This window comes from Antedon bifida, chromosome 4 (genome assembly GCF_963402885.1).
Source record: "Antedon bifida chromosome 4, ecAntBifi1.1, whole genome shotgun sequence".
NCBI lineage: Eukaryota > Metazoa > Echinodermata > Crinoidea > Comatulida > Antedonidae > Antedon > Antedon bifida.
Genome location: NC_136229.1, coordinates 17,970,196 through 17,990,252, shown reverse-complemented (window position 1 = coordinate 17,990,252; position 20,057 = coordinate 17,970,196). Strand labels below are relative to the sequence as shown.

The 20,057-nt window shown below is 33.9% G+C and overlaps 2 protein-coding genes across 5 annotated transcripts; one reads left to right on the top strand and one right to left on the bottom strand.

Moving 5' to 3' along the window:
• Positions 1-188: 188 nt before the first annotated feature.
• On the bottom strand, positions 189-9,826 carry LOC144839497 (putative pyridoxal-dependent decarboxylase domain-containing protein 2). Of its 4 annotated transcripts, none has more exons than XM_078694878.1 (20): positions 9,648-9,826; positions 9,090-9,166; positions 8,493-8,573; positions 7,875-7,955; positions 7,517-7,672; positions 7,076-7,265; positions 6,221-6,453; positions 6,075-6,123; positions 5,665-5,892; positions 5,165-5,215; positions 4,902-4,985; positions 4,512-4,655; positions 4,209-4,314; positions 4,032-4,090; positions 3,572-3,684; positions 2,967-3,219; positions 2,709-2,801; positions 2,499-2,601; positions 2,003-2,297; positions 189-1,259 (listed from the first exon to the last, which is right to left on the bottom strand). In XM_078694878.1, the coding sequence occupies exons 1-20, from the start codon at positions 9,783-9,785 to the stop codon at positions 1,202-1,204; spliced, it is 2,592 nt and encodes an 863-aa protein (XP_078551004.1). In that variant the 5' UTR covers positions 9,786-9,826; the 3' UTR covers positions 189-1,201. The 4 variants fall into 4 exon arrangements, with proteins under 4 accessions (XP_078551004.1, XP_078551005.1, XP_078551007.1 ...); XM_078694879.1 differs by having other exon boundaries at positions 189-1,256; XM_078694880.1 differs by lacking the exon at positions 189-1,259 and adding an exon at positions 1,721-1,915 and having other exon boundaries at positions 1,978-2,297.
• An 850-nt stretch (positions 9,827-10,676) lies between these two features.
• Positions 10,677-19,984, top strand: LOC144839495 (uncharacterized). Its single transcript, XM_078694876.1, has 21 exons — positions 10,677-10,825; positions 11,879-11,901; positions 12,082-12,207; positions 12,431-12,652; positions 13,835-13,973; positions 14,369-14,994; positions 15,094-15,155; positions 15,396-15,624; positions 15,883-16,277; positions 16,464-16,642; positions 16,844-17,114; positions 17,255-17,347; positions 17,503-17,572; positions 17,663-17,767; positions 17,855-18,021; positions 18,155-18,229; positions 18,359-18,511; positions 18,641-18,774; positions 19,331-19,415; positions 19,502-19,660; positions 19,884-19,984. Exons 2-21 carry the CDS (start codon positions 11,886-11,888, stop codon positions 19,899-19,901), a joined length of 3,324 nt encoding a protein of 1,107 aa, XP_078551002.1. The 5' UTR covers positions 10,677-10,825; positions 11,879-11,885; the 3' UTR covers positions 19,902-19,984.
• The last annotated feature ends 73 nt before the right edge of the window (positions 19,985-20,057 follow it).

Here is a 20,057-nt window from a genome sequence, read left to right as displayed (position 1 = left end):
TAATAATATTTCCTATCTTCGGTCATTCTGATTTAGTCTGTTGGTCTGTTCATCAATCTGTCATAAATAGACATGGTCATTCACTCAATTAGGAAGGTAAATGACAATGTACTGGACGACGAGTCAAGGAGTAAGAATACTTGGACAAGTGTATGACCATAATAAATCAACTGACCACAATGTTTAAACAATAGTTTTATTGTAAGGATTTCCACTCTATAATATATTTACCGTACTTCATCAGAATTGCAACATGAGAAACTAAAAAAATCTATCTAGATTCCCGCCAATTAAATCTTAAATACCAATCAGCCCTTAAATTATTATATCACATTATTTATTTTCTTTAAATAATATTTTTATAATCAAAAATTTATAATGTACACATTTCAATGTTGAAAATTAACCATTTATAATATTATATATTCAGTTTGTCAGCATTTGCTTAAAAAATTGTATTTTTACTAAAATAATACTCAGTTTTTAAATCTTAAATTAGAAATAATCTGATTTTATACAGATAATAGACAATTTATAAAATATAAAACAGAACTATAAAATATATTAGATTAAGAAAAACCTGTAATTGAAACTTGGTAAATAATTTGGCTTGTAGGGTGGGTTAAAGGGAGAATATCCAGAGAACAAATGAAGCAAAGGAGATCTGCTTAGATGTCAGTTGAAAAAATATGGGGTTTTCAAAAACAACATTCAACAATAAAAAATGTACTACTACTTCTTGTATATTTCTCTGAAGTTGATAATATAAAATACCAATACATATACCCCTTTCTTTAGAGTGGGTTACAGATTATTACATAAGGAGAATAATAATAAGTTTCTATTACAGGTTTTACAGTAAATTATAATACAGAGCATTAACATAATATTTCTTTAATACAGTAACTAAATCCCAACCACCAGCAGCATTCAGAAACCCCAACCAACAGATGGCGCTAGATTACACAAAACTAATATATGAAATTTATAAAACAAATGGGCGTCATACTGACATGATTGATGATTTTTCATTTAAATTACATACATATATTAGAGCTATACTTGAAGATAAGCTCAAATTATACAATAAAATATGTAATAAATCTTCTTTAAAAGAATTCCAAACATCATTTTTATAACTTATTTAAAAACAACACCATACTAAAATATGAAGAATAAAATATAAACATGAATATGTAGGTTACTTGAGGTCACCTAGATCTGTATCCAATTCTTTTGTATCAAGTTCTTGAAAGCTGCTGGAATAAAAAGAAGTATCATTATAAAAACAAATTGTTCTACAAAGAAGGCAAAATCGTCCTTAAAGCTCAGGTACAGGCATGAATTTTAAAATAATATTTGGTTAATTCTACATAAATCAAATATAAGCAAACATATATCGTGACAAAAAAACATGAGTTTCCCTTAAAATGGTAAAATACAAAATTTGGAAAAATTCTGCTATAAAAAAACAGATAGATTTTTTTCAGTAGTTAGGTAGTTTAACCTAATGCAATAACATGTATGGTGACTCCCTAGCAAGTGAAAAAAAGATGGTGGGTATACGGTGGATAATTTTTGCTATAGCACGAAAATAAAAATCGAAGTTGAATAAAAACACCAGAAACGTAAAATTCAAGTTATATTACCTATATTAAGCCATTTGATAACATTTTTTATTTTTCATAATATTTTGAAAATGCCTCTCTATTCACAACATTTGTGTACAAAAGAATTGAGATTTTACTGTGTAATTTGAACTATCCCCCCACTGATAAGAAAGTGCTTATTTTCAACAAGATCATGTAACACAAATAAAATTCCAAAAAAATATGAAACATAGAGAAAACTATAGATTGATAATTATTGGAATGTATGATCAGTATAAATGTTTTGCCCGCACCTGGCCTTTTAACTAAGCTAGTTAGGCCTGTTTACAAAAGGAAAATAAACGGGGGTTCCTTTGATCTCTCAAACACCCCTGGTTTAAGGCTTGGTTTACCTTGCTGTAGTGCTATCACTGGTTCCTGATTTCTGATCTTGGTTCAAAGACAACGGATCTTGTTCACACGCTTGAGGGCTCTCTTCTAGAATGGATGTTTCTTCTTGAGCCAAGTCTTCCATAACTTCTAAGTCTTTCTTCTGGATAGGTTTCTGTGGTGTTGTCATCGGGGTTTGTAAGGGTGAGGCTAGGCTGCTTGTATCTGACTTCATAGATGGTGACGGAGAAGGTAGAGGGGAACCCTCTTGTACCTGCATGTGATATTTGTAAGTTGTCTCTGTGCTAGCAAGCTGGCCTAAAAAAAAGTTAAAATAGTTTAAAATATCTCCTGTACTGGAAATTATTCTTCTTATTATTATTTATACGCTTCAGTTGGTTAATTGTGGAAGTCATTTGGTGCATCTAGTACAGTTTTGAGAGTAGAGGTTCAAATCTAATTGCCTTCTAAAGTCATTTTCTTTGACAAGTCTTTTATGATCACTTATGATTTTCTCACCTGACTGTAGGTTAAGAGAACGTCCTCGCATGCTAGGTTCCTTCGGAAGAGGAGACCACCAATTGACGAAAGATGCTACTATTGGAACCTGTCGCAGCACACCCTAAAAAACATAAAATTATAATTATTCATAGATAAATTTCTATAATTTAAATCCTTTTGAATGTTAGTCCGGAATTTTAAAGGAAATCAATGTTACTACTTGATTACCTCTTCAAGAAGACGTTTATCATTTTCTTTGCGAAGTTCTTCCTGGGCTTCTTCAATCTTTTTCTGAATCATCTCTTTCATAACCTCCAAAAACTATAAATGAAAATTGTTCACAAAATTTACAACATAATATTCTTGTTTATTTCTTTCAACACAAAGATTGCCAGAAACAGAATTATCAGCAGAATATTTCATTACAACACTGTTGCATAGAATTCATAATTAATACAGAATATGATTAACTATACAAGTTCTTACCTTGGATGAGTCTTCCAGATCTTTTCCAGTGTTAGAGATTGCCTGCACAATATCCTCAAGACTTGTGCCTTCCTTGATCATGCCAACATTCAAACAAGCTGTTCCATCATCTGGATTTACTTCCTCTGTATATGTGATGCCATTATTGTCTGCTTTTAGCCGTTCTAACAAGTCTCTGTTGATCTTGTTCAACTCTTTCTCAGCTTGATCTTTGTTGTCGTGTAAGTGTCCCGATATGTAGGAAGGAATGTATCTAAAAGAAACAGGAATTAGCTAGCTATTATTATTTCAACTAGCTATTCTATTTAATCAGGATCTATATAAAGTGTCATTTCAATACATTTTTAGTTTAAATAATTTGCAAATGTGATGTGCCCATATATAGACATGACGTCATATTACTACCATATTTGAGCATATCACTACCATATTTGGGCACATCACAATCTGTCTAAACTAGTTTGATAGTGTAGACAGAGCTTTAAATTGGGTACTTGAAATACTAGTAGAAAAAATATGGATGGAAGAAAGGAAGGAATGGAGAGAATTTAGAGAGTACTTGCACTACTAAGCAACTGTCAGTGTGCCACTAAATGTATACTTACTGCACAGTGCCCAAGCCAGCTTGGTATGGTAGGTCAATGAACCTCAACAGCTCATCAGCTTCAACAAGATCCTTGAAAGCAATCCTTTCTTTTAATGTGTGATTTAGAATAGCCTACAAAGTAAAATAAATTGAAAAGAAAAACGTTATCAAGAAATTAATTAATTACACACACACACACACAATAAGCAAAACATGTTGTCTAAAATATTTAATTTAGGGTGATGTACTCCAGATACAGTAGAATCCCTCCTTTTAGACACCTTTATTAAAAGGACACTGGCTCATAAAACGAATAAGGGGCAACAAAGATGTTAAAACTATGGCCAACACCTGATGACACTAAAACCAATTTCTATTCAAAGGACACCCCTAATATAATGGAACACTTTTTTGAGTCCTGAATGTGTCCTCTTAACTTTTCTACTGTATTCCAATATCTAGTCATAATTTCAACTCACTATCTGCTTTTGAAGACATTCCACAAATGCATTAATGTCATCGGTTGTTGTTTTATGATCTACAAGATAAAATAACAAAAAGGTAAGTATTTATTAAGTAAATATACAAGTAATTAGTGCTACGGTGTACCCTCACTGAAATTTACTTTTTGACTACAGCAGAACCTTTCAACTTACATGGTGCTGACTGCATCGGACTGAACCGTAGACACACGCCCTCAACTTCACCCCTTACAACCTCAATGTACACATTTGGTATTAACTTGTTCATTCTAGCACCAAGCTGTAAAATAAGTGTTACTTTTAATGAAACAAACAAAAAAATGATATGGTTGACTGACTTAATTTAAATCTTCAGACAACCTTTGACACAAGACTTACATCAACTGACTTCTGTAATTTCTGTATCTTTTAAATCCTCTCTTTTACTTTCCTATTTTAAGTTACAATTATGTAATATTATACCTCAACCTCACTTACCCATGTGTTAAGAGCATCATACAACTCTTTGTCTAAATCCTCTTCAGGTACAGAGGTTTCACTGTATGGTGCAACAGTCAAAGTTTCTGTCCTGTCTTTATCAAATTTAAATAAAACAACAGGTGATACTGTATCCACTTGTACCTAAAAAAAAACAATACAAAATACATTAAATCAATCAATTAATATAATGTAAGCCTGGAGTACAACTTGTACCATTTGAACCCAGGAACACACAAGCTTCTTGCAATAGGAAACTTACTCGCTCTACTATTTTTCAACACAATTCTGGTGGTTTCTAGATTCAATGACTGATGCCACATAGGTCATTGGTCGTCGCAAATCAAAATATTAACAAATGATGACAACAAGTGAAAATGATATACTCACCAACACTGATATAACATTTTTCACTATATCCATAACTGTGCCTTCAAACTTAATTTGTTTCTCTTTACCGGTCTTCGGTCGTTCCTGACAAAACAAGTTATATTATACAGTTTATTCTATAAATTAATAGATTATTGTTACAGAGTCAAAGCCTGTATAAACACTCAAATTACAAACTTAATCTTTCTTTCCTTATGTTACAACATATAAACTCTAAACAGTGAATTATTTTGAGATAAAATATATCAAATTTGTCAACTTACAGAGAGCTGAATTGGTCCAAACTGACTCAATTTCTGCTGCATCATTTGGCTCTGAAAATAAAGTGATTCTCCATAAAATATACTGAATACAGAAATCAATTATCATCTTATCTAAAAATGGCATTCCAAATTGAAATGAGACTTAAAACTTAAAATGCTGTCAAGAATAAAAATATACATTATATACAACAATATGCATTATAGTTTATTTTTCTTGCACTTTAGAAACTTATTGAAAGTGCATGTATTGTTTTTTTTTCTTATCTGGAGGTTTAGACTTAAAGCCATTATGGCCAGGCCTGATTATGGCTTATTGAAATCTCCACGCACAATCAAATGTATTATTATTTAATATTTATCATTACAAATGTATATATAACATGTTGTGTGAAATAAACTAAACTGAAACATTATTGATGCAAGTACAGTACTAGGATCTGATTTTTAGCAATTCTGGTTATGGTCTTAAGATTTCAAAAGCAACATTAAGTTGTACTCACCAGTTCTGCAGCAGACCTTATGGTGTTAACAATGCCTTCCTGACCCATGTACTGCAAGGCCAGCCACAGTGGTAGAGCACAGAGTCGCTCATGCACCTGAGAATGACAGAGCTCAGCTGCTAGGCTCATAGAAGGATCAGACGTCTTATAGAGCGTGACAGCTGGAGAGCCTGGAAGACCCAGCCATACACCAGGTTGAAGGGTCAAACTGTTAACTTTCTTTGCAGACTGTAAAATAGAGAATATATTTTATTGTATACTACTTGCTTTCAGTTCAACTTTATTTACATTATTAGTATTAGTAATTTTGTTTTGATTTAAGTATTATACTCGGAGAGGTTGTTTACCATGTTAAATTTATAATTAAATATCTATTTATTCAATTAATATATAAATAAATTGATCTTTACCAATACTGATGTCGGCACAGAGTTCAAGGCCAAAGTTGATAGGTTATGTCTGCAATACAAACAAATACAACATAAGTTTAAAACAGTTACATATATTATTACTACAAAAGTTAGAATCACCAAAAAAAAAGAATTAATTTGCTTACCCTTCTATGTGTAGCCACGCACCATACTCGTCACAGATTGACCGCAACCGTGTTAAATTGTCGGTATGCCCTGCCATCGGTGTACCAGCATTGGCGACCACAAGAAGCGGTGTCTTTGAGGTTGCTTCGTCATCTTTTATGAGTCGTTCTAGTGATGCAATGTCCATAGTGTGTGTTGAGCCGAACACAGTGTTGCATGGAACAGTACAGAGACTGGACAATGGCAGACCAAGCTGAAAAAGAACATAACTATTTAAATAGAACCTTTAAATACAGTAGAAACCCATAGTTTAGTCAATGGGGGAAATTGGCTGTAGTGGTAAAACACATACTGTATTGCCTCTCATCCATTTTAAAGATGTATTGTCCCCCAAAAACATGAAAAATGAAGATTAATTAAATCAGACTTTGAATATGTTATTTTATAGTTTTAATAAAGTTAATCACTTCCATAGAAAAAAAAACGAAAAAAAAAAATGTTTTCACTTATAAAATGACAAAATAAATTCAATCAAAATCCATTGGCTGGCAGCCAATTTGACCATTTTTTGCTTTAAATTACATTTTTTTCAGGTAAATACATTTTTTTTCGATCTAATTTTTGGTTAAAGTGGATAACTATGATGTTACATTAAAATGGAATATTTAAAAAAAAATGTTTTAAGAATTATTTTTTCAGGGGGACAATACATCTTTAAGGGAAGGTGTTCCCTTAATAGGTGTGTTACAAAGGTTATGGTTCTTACTGGAAATGTATCATCTAATACCCTTGCAAAGTTGTATTGGTTACTATACAATATATTGTCACACTCCTTTAATACATTGAAGTCAAAATGCAAAACGTCTGATACAAACCTGAGTGCATATATATTGACCTAGTCCAGTTCGACTTGCGGCACTTATATAAATAACTGGAGGTTTGGTATAGAGCGAGTTGAAACCTTCTGTACCATACTTCTCGTACTTGTTGCTTAAAGCTAAACGACAAACACGTACTAGACCATCACGGTCGTCAGAGTGGTAGAAAGCTGAAGAGTCATCGAACCTAAAGGCAGAAATAGTGAAATATTGTATTTAGAGAGAGTACTCCCATATTAGGGTCAAACATCAAGCATGCACTATACTGAAATTATGTTTAAATCTCTGTCTTCACTATAAAACTGGGTTGACAAAAAAAGTGTGATGTGCCCAAATATGTTAGTGATATTCCCAAATATGGTCCATATATGGGCACATCACCTTGTTTTTGTCAAACTAGTTTGGTAGTGTAGACAGAGCTTAATGTTTTAACTATACCTAAATATTCTTGAAAGCCATAGGGTAACATCAGAAACAATTCTTGTTGATAGTTTTTTAAGGTGTGGAGGATCCAACGTAGCCATGTAGGCTGCTAGCGTCTGACCCAGCATGGCGATGTGGGCAACATCTTCTAGCTTGCTAGGCTGCACAATACTGAAGGACAGAAAACGGAAATATCATATGTATGGATCTCGCACAGTGCATTCAAAATGTTGATTCGTAAAAGCATGTACTATATATACAGGATCAATTCCTTATAAAGTAGTCCCTAATAAGCCACCAATCAATCACTGGTAATTCTGCCAGAATGTGCCATTAGATAGTCTAGCAGGACAATCAAAATAAAATTTCTTACGGCTCTTTTTTATCTGATGTTCCATCACCATACAAAATCAAGTCTTGTAATTTCTTTACTATATCTTCAATCTTCTGCCCACTGGAAAGAAACCAAATTAAATTATCAATAATGTTATTAAATTCAAACAACTGCATTTAAAAGCAACAAATACAACAGTTTTCTATGCACTAAATAGCAGAGCAATCAGTGTGCAGTTAGTTTGGGACGATGTCACCACTTAAGTTTGGTTCTGAAATACAATAACTGTGTCAACACAATCACAAACTTTAAAGTTGTTATTACTGTTAAGTACATTCATCACATTACCGGCATTTGACACCACATCAAAATTGTGAATAGTGTTATTTTTTTATCCAAGTTGAAATTTACATTGAATAAAGAATTTTAGATCAGTGGATTACATACATTTTATGGAGCTATAGTTCTGTATCTGTGACATAAAACACCATTGCTGGTGCATTGGTCAGGGGTCAAGTGCAGAAAGATCAATTAAATAGCAAAGTGTGCTTAACAGAATCGGAATATAATAGTTATAGTATTATTATAAGAAAACCCACAAACAAAGCAAACGGTTTTGATAAGATCACAACTACACATCGGGGTAAATCATTTTACCTGGCCTCAATCTCCACTGGAAGATTACGTATTTCTCGTATACGTTTCTTCCAATTTTCCTCGCGCTCTTGTTCCAATTCCCTAGAAATGCAAGGTATAGGGTAAAACATAGAAAGCGAGGTAGGTTTAATCATCAGTGATGAACTCCCGAGCCATTCATGTTTTTATCATTAAAACCAATTTAGCACCACAATGTAAATAGTAGATTTACTGACTTGGGTAATGTAGAAAAAAGAAAATGTGATAAGTTTTAAGGATGAGACATTAATATGGTAATTAAAAGATTTTAATAAAGTAAAAAACAAACAAATAAACAGGAGTAAATGGAAAAAGAATTTTACAGAAAGGTGCCCATATCATGCTATAAGTATGATCAACAAATTTTATTCATTTATTGTATATAAGTATCTCTCCAATTTTAAGACCACATTGACATTTTAGCTTTCATTAATAATAGGAGCATTTTTATAGTATAGTGCACTCAGTAATACTAAGTGGGAAACATAAATAAAGTGGTCTCTTGTTGGAGCGATTGTCTTTAATTTGATGGTCTGTTATTGGAGAGAAACCTGGATGTACTCATTTTTTAAAACCTACTTGTTATATTCTTCAATAGCTTTTAAAGACTCATCCATCTGCTCTGAGAGTTCCTTAAGTCCAGGCTCAAAGAATGTCTGTATTTCAAAATAATAAACATGTATATTACCAGAATAGTATTATTAATAACAGAGTTCAATATACTAGTACAGTATTACTAGGCCTAGGCCTATGCCTAGTTACATAATACAACAAGTTAAATAAAATTAACACCAACAAACAAAGATCTTATAATGATTAAATGTTATTTCGACCGGCAGTACAAGAAGAGTAAACCCTACTACTACATATTTATTTCATAATTATGTTATTATTTATACAAATGTCTCTATTTAACAGACAATTATGTAACTTTGTAAATGAGTTTTGTAAGGCAGTACGAAACGACCAACGACAAGTCTATGATGACCTTGAGCTCACCAAGTTCACTTGGCTAGTCAAAGTTTAGGCCCAAATATTGCCGACTGACTGAATAAACCCCTCCCAATAAGCAATTTGTAAAGTCAAATTTGGGGCTTTATGTATAAACAATCTTAAAGTAAAGGCCTAGATTATTACCTTCCTAAATCCTTCTTCCATTGAGAGAGCTTTTTTAGCTTTGGGAACTGCTGGGTTTTCTGGAATTTCTGGTGTTTTGACAACATCTTCCCCGAGGCTCATCTTCGCTGCCATCTTTTCGTTTCCACGCTGGCACATTACAAATCACCAACAAAACCCCCTAAGTTAACGAAATTGTATACACATGACGCGCCATAGGTGCATTTAGTGTTCGAATCATTAGTGTATGGGATAAGACGAGCAGACGTACGGTATGTTCATATGTCGTGTGTACGTACAACAATTGTTTTTGTGTGCGCACAAAGTGCCAACCCTTAAGTGTCGGTATCACTGAAACTATTAAGAAGAATGTGTATGTACAGTATAGTTTACAGTACTGTATTTTGTTTGGGCTCTCGTGTGTGCATATTATATTACTTGCTGCTGTAAAATTATTTACTTGTTTAACTAGACTAGCCTAAAAAATGTATTATAAAGTACAGTCCAGTGGCGTTATTAGCTAAAATAGTTGTTGTAGTACTGTATTGTAAATTCTATAAAAAAAATATATTTAAAGATGTTAATCCTAATAATTAATAAGATAGATCTGCGTTTAAGATTCTAAAAACAGTTATAGAGAGACATTTTAATTTGCTATATGTATGTTTATTTATGTTGGTTTTCTTGTTTATTCTGTTATATTTGTTTAGGACCACAATGGAAATAAGTTTGCCGCCTCGGTACTTTATTGTGTTTTTATCCTATGATTTTATGTCAGAATAAAGAAATAAATAAATAAAAAATAAATATACTAAGCCTAGTCTACACTAGCAAAATTTGTGTGTAAGTTTAATAGCAAACTCTTAGTTAGGTTTCTAAAGTTTGCTAGAGAGTGTTGACCAGACTAATTTATTTTTTATAGACGCTTTTGGTAAACCATACTAACAATATTTTTTTAATAGCTTGGGGAGAGATAACAAAATTCTAAAGATGACGTCATCCGTCACGAAAACATAACCGACTTCGACGCACCACCGCGGTTCATTTAAATTCTTCGTGATGTAGGCTAGGCCTAGATAGTAAAACACTTTATTCATTGTGATTTTTCCTGTTTTCTTGACCAAATAATTTGACAGTATTGTTAAAAACTGTTAAAGCTTGTTTCAGAAAATCATGCAATAAAATTATGCCAAAAATACGTAAGTTTAATTAATTATAGTCTAGCCTAGGCCTAGGCCTAGCCTAGGCCCTACTGTTGTGTGTTTGTGGAGGTAAAACTGTGAGGCTGTGAATGCATGGGCCGGTAGGAGGACATTTTCCCGGGTACGGTGGGGATGTTGTCGGCGGGGCATTGGCCTAGCCCAGTATTATCATTTCAAACCAGCCAAAATTCTATGCTATACGATTCGTCATGATTATTATAACATAGGCCTACCATGAAAAAAAAAAATATATATATATATGTATCTCCATTGAGATCCAGCCACTGATACCCACAGCATTGTCATTTTTTTCAGTAATTTGCCTTTGGATTTATATATATATATATATAAACACAACAGGCATAGAAATAAATTCCAAACCGCCCGGTGATACACTGAAAATTATTTAATTAATTTTTGAAACGATAAAGATGAGGAAATCTGGGAGAATGAGAAAAAGTCGCCCCAACCGAGACTCGAACTCGGACCGTCTGCTTGATATGCAGTTGCCCTAACCATTAGACCACTGGGGCTTTCATGGTATTGTTCTTTAACTCGATCGGATAACGACCCTTTAACATTCTCGGCGTGGTACGGTTGGAACACAACTAGTCCTCAGTTGTACGCACGCGCACCAGAGATCAAATTGATACGCCCTCATCTATAATTCAGTATATTTATTCACTAAGCGGGATCTCGAGAGATACTTTTATATATATATAAACACAACAGGCATAGAAATAAATTCCAAACCGCCCGGTGATACACTGAAAATTATTTAATTAATTTTTGAAACGATAAAGATGAGGAAATCTGGGAGAATGAGAAAAAGTCGCCCCAACCGAGACTCGAACTCGGACCGTCTGCTTGATATGCAGTTGCCCTAACCATATATATATATATATATATAAAATATTGATTATTGAAAACTTTCATAGAGGGGCCGGTTCACACCCACCCAGCAGCCCATCCCAAACTCTTTTATTATCCGGAATTAATAATACAAAAAGCCTAGGCCAAAAATGACTGTATTCAGTTTTTTTCTTTCAGATTAATAATGGAGTCTGAATATGGTAAGTGGATTCAATGTCTCCACCTAGTGAGGCTAACCTAACTAGACTACACCTAATAGGCTAGTCTAGATTATATTTAAATAATGACATATACTACAGTATGACAAGGGCAAGGACAGGAGGTCTGCATGGCATATTTAAAAAAAAAAAACATGAAAATGATTACAAATCTTTTTGTAGGTTTTGTTGTGATGGCCAATGAATTATTGCAAAGGTTTCAACTGCCAGTTATCACAGACCTTGGTGAATGTACATCGCAAATGTTTGTCACCCTCTATGAGGGTATTCTTGGTGAAAAACATCCACGTAAGTTTTAATGGTGAAAATAACAATAGGTGTATTCACTTGCAAACACCTTGCAGTAATTCTACAGACTTTGAGGAGCAAATCTGCTGATTATCTTTAAGAAATAATAAAAATAGATTTATAACAAAAAATCATTCATTATATTAGACTATATAAGACAAAAATAATTTAGTGTATATTATAATACTAAAAACCATAAAAACAAATTCTTTTGACCTTCTAGATATTGTCTCTGTAAGAAACAAACAGGATGAACTGACCAATATACAGATAATAATAGACACTCTGGCCCGAGATGTTCTCCACGCTGACCTTTCACATATCTCAGGTGAAGCAATCGTTGACAGAGATCATGTCACCATTCGTTACTTGCTTGAGATATTTATTGGATTGATGGAGTATGTTATGGAACAGATAACAAGTGGTGAATCTACTGATGTTGAAGGTCTGAACATCTATTTTGTATTTTTAAGCTCTGTTTACACTATCAAACTTTATGTGATATGCCCATATATGGACATGATGATGTCATGTCACTACCATATTTGGGCATATCACTACCCTATTTGGGAACATCACACTTTTTTTTGTCAAACTAGTTTGAAAACAGAGCTTTAGTTATCTGATGAGATTTGTTTTTAGCACAAGGCTGTGTCCCAACGAAAAGACTATGAGTAAATTGGGAAATATATATGACGAAAATATCCACAAGCGAAACTTGATTTGAAGGCACCTATAAAACATTGGATCCGTAACCTCCCAACAGGCTATAGCTAAGGCTGTATTTAATAACTTACAGCTTAGGCCTAGAAATATACAAACACTTTAATGAATGAAAAATCACAAAAAACAACTAGAACGGTACTATTACAGTAAAATTCTATATGAGATTTCACCGAAAACAAAAAAAATATTTTTTTTATTATTGTGTCTTAATGCTGTGTGTGAATAGGCTAATTTTACTACAACCATGTGTATGCGAATTTAGTGTAACGGTTATGTAACCAGCCTTTCAACTAACAATAGTTTCAGTTGACTAACAATAGAACAGCAACGGCAAAAACAAATGGGAGAATTTGAAAAGAAATATGTTTTTAAAACTACTAGTATCAAAAAACCTGTACATAAAATCAAATTATGTTTTAACATTACAAATCACAAATTATAACTCTTGCCTCTTGTACAAAATTGAAGTTTTTTGGACAAGCTTAGTAGTTCTCGAAAAAATGCAATTTCAGTTTACTTGTTACTTTAAGACTGCTCGCCGGCTTTTGAAAATTGTCTCCTATCTTTTAATACTTAGCAGGTTTGAAAATAATACTAAAAAGTTGTCCAGAATTGGGACCTTGATCTGGATTGCCTCCAAAATTTAATGGAGTGGTCCTTGACCACATATCTTTCTGTATTTTCATTTCGGTAAAGATCTTGTAATTACGTTTTGAGTTATCCTACTAACAAACAGACAGACACATGTCATTGACTCGACGCGGAGGTAAACAACAATGTACTCTTATGTATTAAATTACAAAACATGACATCAGTTATTTAATGCGTACATAAAATCCAGGGAACATAAAATGTAGGTTTTACTGTAATTGATAATTAAATTACATTCATGCACATTTAGATGAGCAAAGTGCAATTGACCCAGATGTTTTGACACAAGGGACGATCTCAACAATCTCAGATATCCTTCAAGAGGAACTTGGAACAAGGGATCATAGTTATGGAACCAGATCAAGAAATAAGACGCGTTCATTTCAAAAGTAAGTGTCTGCATGTTGTATAAATATGCATGAATTATTCATCATATGCATATTATTTGGGCAGTAGTTGTGCTTGTGTAGATAGTGTATATAATTATGGTTTATTTTAAGACTTTCCACTAGATTTGCACCGACTGCATCCACTACAAAAAGCCTCTGTCTACACTATCAAACTTTATGTGACAAAAAAAATGGGATTATGCCCATATACTGTATGGACATTATGATATCATCACTACCATATTTTAGGCACATCACACTTTTTTGTCAAACTAGTTTGATAGTGTAGACAGAGCTTTAGATGATGTACATATAATCACATGGTCTTGAAAGAAGAACTGTAGTGATACTATTGTGTTCATTAATACATTTTTAATGCTCTTGTATATGTTAAGGGTGAAGCAGAATGATGTTAGTTTACCAAGTACAATCTCCAACGTTGAAAGTCAGTATGATAGCGAGTACAGCAGCGACTCCACCATTGAGCTTCCTCACCATGCCCTTGCTCGTAACACAGTCGCCATTCTACCTCAAGATGCGTTAACCATTTCTGGTAGTCAGTTGCCTTCTAGACATGTGGGAGAGTTAATGAGAGCTGCAGAAGAATCCTCCACTGGTCAAGATACTGGTCATTCATCAAGATCCACTGGAAAACTGTCAAGAACCACTGGCCAATCATCAAGGACAACTAAACCACCACAAAGAACCACATGGTCACCATCAAAGACAGGACCACTTTCCACTGCAGGATTAAGAAGCACAGAGTCACAATCAAGGTTATTAGAAGCACATGAAATGCCATTTGGTGCTTCTTCAAAGGCTCCAACAAAAAGTGCATGGCTTGCTTCAAAATCACACTCAAGAGCTCAAGAGTCAGATGTGCCTTCAAGAGACATTGAGTCACCATCACGGTCTTTAGAATCGGAAGAAAGTCAAGGAGAGAAGATAAAGCAAAGAGTTTTAGAAAATGAATCAATTGAAAAGCTTCGAGTGATAGAAACACTTAGAAGCACTGGCACAAGTAATGTCCTCATTTTCTTATATATATATAAAAGTATTTATCTAGCATATATTTCATTCATTATTCATTATTTTCTATAATGTATTCTTCATATTGCAGATATCAGCTCTACCACACACCTTTTCAAAAGAAGTTCTGACCATGGTAATTTACAAGTTGAGGTTAGAAATAGTTTTATGGTTTATTATTCAGTTGTTCAGTACTAATCAATGCATGTACTCTCTTAAGCTCTGTCTACACTATGAAACTAGTTTGACAAAAAAAAATGTGATGTGCCCATATATGAACATGATGATGTCATATCACTACCACATTTTGTTGTAACATAAAGTTTGATAGTGTAGACAGAGCATTAGACCTATAGACATTTACAATTCTTGATTTGGTCTTTTCTTTTTTAGGAAGTATCCAGTTCTTTGTCATCACCACCATCAGCCACCAAGCACCATCCTAAACCATCAGGAATGAGGTCAGAAGAGAATGCGTTCGCAAGCCTAGGTGTCCGACCAAAACCTGCTTCCCATCCACACTTCCGAAGGGAGCATCAAGATGGGAGATTAAGAAAAACTGAAGGAGACACTACAGTTAGGCATCATCTACATACTCACCATCATTACCATGTGTCTGATGGTATGAATATTGTTCTTTAAGTTGCCATAGCTTGGAATTAAAAAACATGGTCAACCATAGATCAACACAAATCTAATGCCATGTTATCTATGGGCAAGGTCGACCATGTTCCTTCATTCTGTTATTTATCAGCACAGGATAGAAAATAATAAATTAAATACCCAGTTAACTGTGCCAATAGTCACATCCTGAGAAAACAGTAGGCTAAAAACATATAGTAATCATTGAATAGTAATAACAATTATTTTATTTGTACAGACCGACAGCCTGCTGAAAAGCAAACAAACACTGGTGGAAGAAATCAAAAGATTGCGCATACTTTATCCCACCCACCATCTGATGATGATGATGAGGAAGATCAACTTGCTGCCTTAGAGCTTAGAGAAACGAGGAGAGACAGGCCTACCCCTGGAGATGATAGGCCTAGCAATATTCATAGCTCTTCAGATGTATACTCTGGCATAGAAAGGCCTGGAACCAGTGAAGCAGCATCATCCACATTACATAGACACAGAGATGTAGGCTTGGACAGGCATAGAAATTCCCGATACATAGCCCATGAGGATGTCAGCTCCAGCCTAGGTCAGTCAATGCCATTACCACGCAACACAATAGATAGACCTGCCATGTACAATTTAAGAAGTCGTCAGAAGGTTAGTAAACAATTATTTCAATGTTCTTATTATGAACTGCTTCTTCTTTGTAACTAAAAATAGACTGACCTCTAGAGGTCCATATGTGACTTGGTGATTTGTACTCTCGGTTGATAGTTTTCCATCCTTGTCTTGTCTCCAAGATCCAATTTGTTTTGTTTTATATTTGTGTTGTCTTGTTACCAGGGCGATCCCTCAGCTAAAAGAGCGACAACAACCTCTTCACCAAGAAAAGTTGCATTTGATGGACATGATGAGTTTGATGATGAAAATGAATTAATAGACGATGAGGAATTTGAAATGGATAAAAATTATATATTGAACCAGTTGAAGAAAAGGCTTGTAGACAAAAAAGCTGAAAAAAGGTACAGTAGTAATAATTAATAGATTACACTTTTAAACATCTAATACAAGTCTCCCTCTAAAGCCCTCCCTCTAGGTTTTCCATTGGACGAAATTATTTGCGCGAATTGAAAGTTTCAGCTTATGAGCATGCGTAGAGAGGGATTTGGTTTTGTGGTTTCGTTTTTGGATAAAGAGTAACTAAATATTGATATTGATTTCAGGATTGCTGGCGATTTGTCTGAAGATTCAGACTCTGACATATCATTACATAGTGACAGCATCGTCGACTACGATCCCACACCACGTGTTAAGCGACACCGGGTGTACTCGCCCAAGCGTGAAAACAAACCAAAGAGCTCAGTTGTTAAACCTGTGCTCAAGAAAAATCATGTGCACTTTGACGATGCCTTGGACATAGAGGCTAAAGGTCAATTTGGTAAGATTCGACGAAGCATCAGAGAGGAAGGGTCAGGTCATGAACGAAAGACTAAGGTGAGGAATTTCAAATAGGTAAAATATATAACATTACAGTACTCTATCCAGACTAATTTATTTGCTGTTCTCAACATACATTTATAAATTTAGAATCTTTAGAACCTGGACAAATACTCTTGTTCTTCCATTTCTTTAAGGCAATGAAAGATGTCTATGCTAAACATCTAGACCAGTTGCAGTCAGGACAGAAAGAACTTATAGATAAGAAGAAGAAAGCTTCTGAGTTACTGGTAAGGACAGACAAGGCCTAGTATCCATTTCAACGTTCAAATCATATTATTTGATAGTACTACTTTTTCGCCATTCATTTTTTTGTGTTGATATAATAATTGAATGAATGAATTAGCACCTTGATTGAATTTTACTTTGTTTTGTTTAATTTCAGGATAAAAAATACAGGAAAATACACCAAATTCCAAAAATGAAAAGATACACTGCTGCCAACAAGTATACAAGTAAGTGATTCGAGTATCATCATTGTTGTAAAATGATATGTCAAGAATATAGTTTAAAGGGATCTAATAAATGTTTGTTTTATTTTCCAGCTTCATCTGTGGTTACTAACCGTGAACGAAGCAAGGTCAAAGGTCCTGTTGGAAAGCGTAAACGTAGTGCATCCTCAAGCCCGGTTCTGGTTAGAAACAGACCACGTAAGTTACCATAATTTGTTTCAAACCAAATATCTAAATTGAGAGAAGATCTTATTGTAATTCAATGCCATTATGTTTTTGCTATAGTTGTGATCAAAGACGATGAAATGTTACCTACAGTGATGTCAGAGTTCCCAATGTTACATGTGTCACCGCACACTGCACACAACATGTGGTCCAGGCAGATGCGACAACTTGAACAACTTACCAAGTCTGGCTTTAACCAATCAAGGAAAACCAAGACCCAGAGGAAGGTATGTAAATGTTAGCTTTTATTTTGTAGAGTCAACCGTATCGTACCCAAGCTACAGTAAAACATAGTGTGGAAGCATGCAATTCATATGGACACATAATCTGAAAGTACTAATGCTTTTATTATTTTATTAGATGGAAGAAGCAGAGAAACGTCAAGAATTACTCTTGAGCATCATGCGGAAAGAGCTAGCACACAACAGACGTATGGTAAGTAGATGTGCAATAAAATAAGGTGCTATTTGAAATATAGAGAATGTTTAGTAAGGCAACTAGAAGGTTTCATAAAATATATTTGTAACCATTGTCTCAAGACCCAAAGTATTGGATTATTTGCAGAAAGATATTAAAGAGAAGAGGGAGCATGAAAAAGCAATGAAAGCCAAGATTCAAGAACAGCGGCAGACAACAGCCAGGGCCCGTCGCTACTACGACCAGTTCAAGGTTCGTTCAAGTGCCAGGATGTTGAAAAGGAAAAACAGAGAAGAACAGGTAATTTAATTGATTCAACACTATTTTAGTATATCATTGCCTTCTAGTTATTAGGTTTTTCGTACAAATTTCTGGTTTTTTTATGATTTTCATTGGCAGCTCTGTTTTACAAATTCATTTTATAAACAGATTTTTAAGAAATTGTTTGAAGATGGTTTACAGATTCAGAAGAACAGAATAAGAGAACTTCGAAAATATGCAAAAGAAAAGAGAGAAGAAATGGCAGAACAGCAGCAAAATGAAATAGAATCACTGGAGAACTAGTATCCTTTGACGTTCAGACAAATGACTTCTCTCTATCTGTGAATCCAAAGCTCTGTTAACACTATCAAACTTTGTGACAAAAAAATGTGATGTGCCCATAGATGGACATGATGATGTCAAATCACTACCATATTTGTGCAAATCACACTTTTTTTGTCGAACTAGTTTGATATTGTAAACAGAGCTTAAGTCAAGTTCACTATACTGCCAATTGGTTTCTATTTAATGCATATTACTTATCAATTGTGCTTAGAAAAAAACTAACCTTAATTAATTTCCTTGATGATAACGTATGTAATTTGTTTTCCATAAAGCCTCAGTTTCACTTACAAAAAGATTGATAAATGCCAGCCTTGGTCCTAAAGCTCTGTCTACACTATCGAAACTAGTTTGACAAATGTGTGATGTGCCTAAATATGGTAGTGATATGACATCATCATGTCCATATATGTACATAAAGTTTGATAGTGTAGACTGAGCTTAATAGTGTATTTTAATTGCATGTTAGAGGATTGCTTAATATCGTACATAAGTTCCTTAACAAGTTTCTTTCAGCTATAGTAACCAATTTGCAATGCTGGCGGAAGCGATTGGTCAAGAGAGGCATGATTTAGTAGTACGGGACAATGCTCAGGCTAAGGTAAAATTGATTACATTGCTAGTTATTTTTAATTTTAAAAGTAAACATCATCATATCAATCGTTCAATAACTTTCTTATCTTGAAGGTCATGGCAAAAATGAAACGTGAACTTCGTCGAAAGATGGAAACTGAAATTAAGGAATTTCAAGAAAATTTGTACAATGATGAAGATAGAGAATACTTCCGGCAGGTGGAAGCTGATAGAATGAAGAGAGAGTTGCAATTGGCAGCTTATAAAACAACACTGTGAAATTTAAATAAAGCGAGTTGCAAAAAATTGCTTATAAAGCAGTATGTGGTGAAGAAAAGTGGAAGCTGATCGAATGGAGAGTTGCAATTGGCAGCTTATAAAACAACACTGTGAAATTCAAATAAAGCAAGTTGCAAACTATTGCATCTATTAATATTATGTATGGTGGAACTTGTAGAAAAGTATATTTGTGCATGACAGCTTATAACAAAAAAACACTGTGAAATTTGAATAAAATAAAACAAGTTGCAAACTATTGCATATAAAGTGGTATTATGGTGAAACATGAACTCTTTCAACAATTTAGTAGATTGACATTAATTTGGTTAAATTTGTATTTTAATTTACAATATGCTTCATAATTTATACTTACATAAACATGTGATCTTCT